General features: G+C 37.0%; 1 protein-coding gene across 1 annotated transcript in view; it reads right to left on the bottom strand.

Moving 5' to 3' along the window:
- Positions 1-9: 9 nt before the first annotated feature.
- Positions 10-2,648, bottom strand: part of LOC111389208 (RHOMBOID-like protein 1) — a gene marked incomplete at its 3' end in the record, with an annotated part of 13,182 nt that continues 10,543 nt past the window's right edge. The window contains exons 4-5 of the mRNA XM_023014098.1: positions 776-854; positions 10-134 (exon numbers count right to left, since the gene is read on the bottom strand). Of these exons, the coding sequence (XP_022869866.1) occupies positions 10-134; positions 776-854 (204 nt within the window). The remainder of the gene's footprint in view (positions 135-775; positions 855-2,648) is intronic.

Genomic DNA, 2,648 nt, shown 5'->3' with positions numbered 1-2,648 from the left:
TCATCACACAAGTCTATTGGATTTTGTTGTTTATTTATCTGATTAGGTAAGTCTTCATGGGATGGATTATCACTTGATCGTGCTGGAGTACTTCCAATGCTCGGTGTGGATGTATAATGCTGTAATCCAGACATCTGAAAATAGAAAGAGGATAGTCGTTACAACCTTAAATTTACATTCCAGGTCAGCAACAATATCTTTTTAGGCCTCAAGTAGAGGAACACCGTTTGGAAAACTGGCATCAAAGGTTCTCTTTCCTCAAATTATGTGTTTCTAATTGAATATAAATGGACTTGTTGAAGTTTTTGATAAAATTTACCCTTTCACGAACATTATTTCAGTGGATAGTACCAAAGAATTGATTGGAACCTTCAACCCTCAATCACAACCTTATACATATGAGATGCTCGAGGAGACAACCCCGTTTGGCATATTTGCTAGAGGACCATATTCAGCTAAAACACAGGTGCAATCATTGTTCTCTTATTATCTTTAATTCTTTATAACAAATTGTCTTCGACCTTTTATATCAGAAACTTAAGTAATATGCAACTATTTGCAATCCCATAGTTACTTCCAAGAAAGTTAATTTGTTAATATAGAAGAACTCAATCTCTATGGAGACAATAATTGTATTGAGAAATAGAGAGACAGAGATTAAGTAATTTGTCCCATGCAAAAAGTTTACTGTACCAACATTCTAACCTAGAGAAGATAGCATGGAGATTGGAGAAGATGAAGGGCTTGAGTTATTGTCAAATTACCTAGGTCAGACTTGAACGAAAGTGAGAGACAACGAGAGTGATTGAGACTCTACGTGGCCGGTGGGCGGTGACGTGAAGAAGTCACGGTAACTGCAAGTCGGCAACACTAATCACTAAATGATGGCAGATGGGTAACATGGCTGCTGTAGGTTTTATTTACTGCCTTATGGCTTAGTGGGAAACTAAAGTTTAGGAAGTGGGCCACTTAGGAGTTACAATTACAAATGATGTTGGGCTTGGCAGTTGGCATCTTTAACTTCTTCTTTTTTAGTTTTAATTTTTAAAGATTAAACGGGGCGGGTGTGGGGCGGGTGCCTTGTTACCCGTCCCCGCCCCATACCTTAGTCGGGTCTAAGTCTCCCATTCCATACCCAACCCGTTACCTAATTAAGCGCGTATTACCTGCCCCATTTGGGGCGAGGCCCCGTTGATTTAGGGTTTAATGAGTTTTTTGGCCATCCCTAGCTATTTGTTGTTTTGGGCCGTTAGGTCATTGTGAATGACAATTAAAAGATTTGTAAAAACGAGAATCTAATTTTAGAGTCGGATATTCATAATTCTTGTTCAAGTGATCAGTTCATTATTGATTGTGGCTCTTAAATTTTTTTGGGAATCTGATTGGGACCTCCATTTTCGGTTTGATTTCGGTTTAGGAAGTTCAATTCGATTTAAATGTTCACCTCTAATTTAAACTGCTTTTGGATTTTGTATTATGGCCTTTAAAGTTTGAAGATAACATACATAACATAACTGAATTTGAGAAGGAACTTTAGACAATCCTATGCAATGCGATGGTTCATGCCTTTTATAGGAATCTAGTAAATTGTATCTCAAAGCCAATTATAGTCATTTGTACACAGCACAAAGGATGACTTCAATACTTTACACTTGTAAACTCGACAAGATTTTGTTGGCTCCTATCTAGTGTTTGAAAGCTAAGGAAATTCATGATATAAGGGTGTTCATGACGTAAATTTCGATGAACAACCATCTTAATTGTAAACAACTCCATTTACTTCTAGTAGAGAGGTTAACTGTGGAAAGAATTGATTAGATGGGAGGAATTATGATTTTGAAATTTGAAAATGATCTTCCTTCAAAATTTGTTTGTGCAATTGGATTTGATGAAAAGTAAATTCTTTAAGGTAAAAACTACGTAACTTGCCATCGAGTAGAATTGTCATGTTATTATATGTAAGATGAGGTAAATGTGCGTACAGATAATAGATGCCAAAAACATATAAAGAGCAACAAAACATTTAATTCTGGTTGAAAGGTTGACCACAGGAGCAGAAATCTCTCCGATGAGCCTGTGAGGTCCAAGGCAAACCACTTGAGGAAAGGGATTCATTAAGGTGGTTCGCCCATGCAAGAGAGAGAGCCCTGAGTAGTGGGACACATGGTGAACTTGTTTCTTAGAACAAGCTTAATATTCTTAGTGCTATGTGGCGAGTGGATCTTGTCCCGTGTATAAATACCGTCATAAAAGGGAACATGATCGAACAGATTAATTTTTTGTCATAAAAATCGAGCCAATAAATGGTACATACGTGTCCAAAAGGTAAGAAATGTGTGGAATGCCATTCATTCTAGTTTCCCTATAAAAACTCCATGCAGGTTGGAGACAAAGGTATGCAATGTTTAATATTTGTCAAAATTTTGTCCATTTATCTCTTCCACGTCTAAACTATCTTTTTTGACTGTTGGCTTAATTGTTGGAGCCATACCTTTCATTGGAAAGAGGCATTTGCATTCTAACGGGTTCAAAGTGTGCGGGTATAGATCGATTGGAAGGTGATCAGAGATCAGTTTACAGCTTAATCAGTCCAATATTGAACTCAACAACTCCCTCAATTTTTTTGTGTAAAAATAAAAGTCTAGAAG

This window comes from Olea europaea, unplaced genomic scaffold, assembly GCF_002742605.1.
Source record: "Olea europaea var. sylvestris unplaced genomic scaffold, O_europaea_v1 scaffold5693, whole genome shotgun sequence".
Classification (NCBI taxonomy): Eukaryota; Viridiplantae; Streptophyta; class Magnoliopsida; order Lamiales; family Oleaceae; genus Olea; species Olea europaea.
The sequence above is the reverse complement of the archived record's forward strand: the minus strand, read 5'-3'. Positions and strand labels throughout refer to the sequence as shown.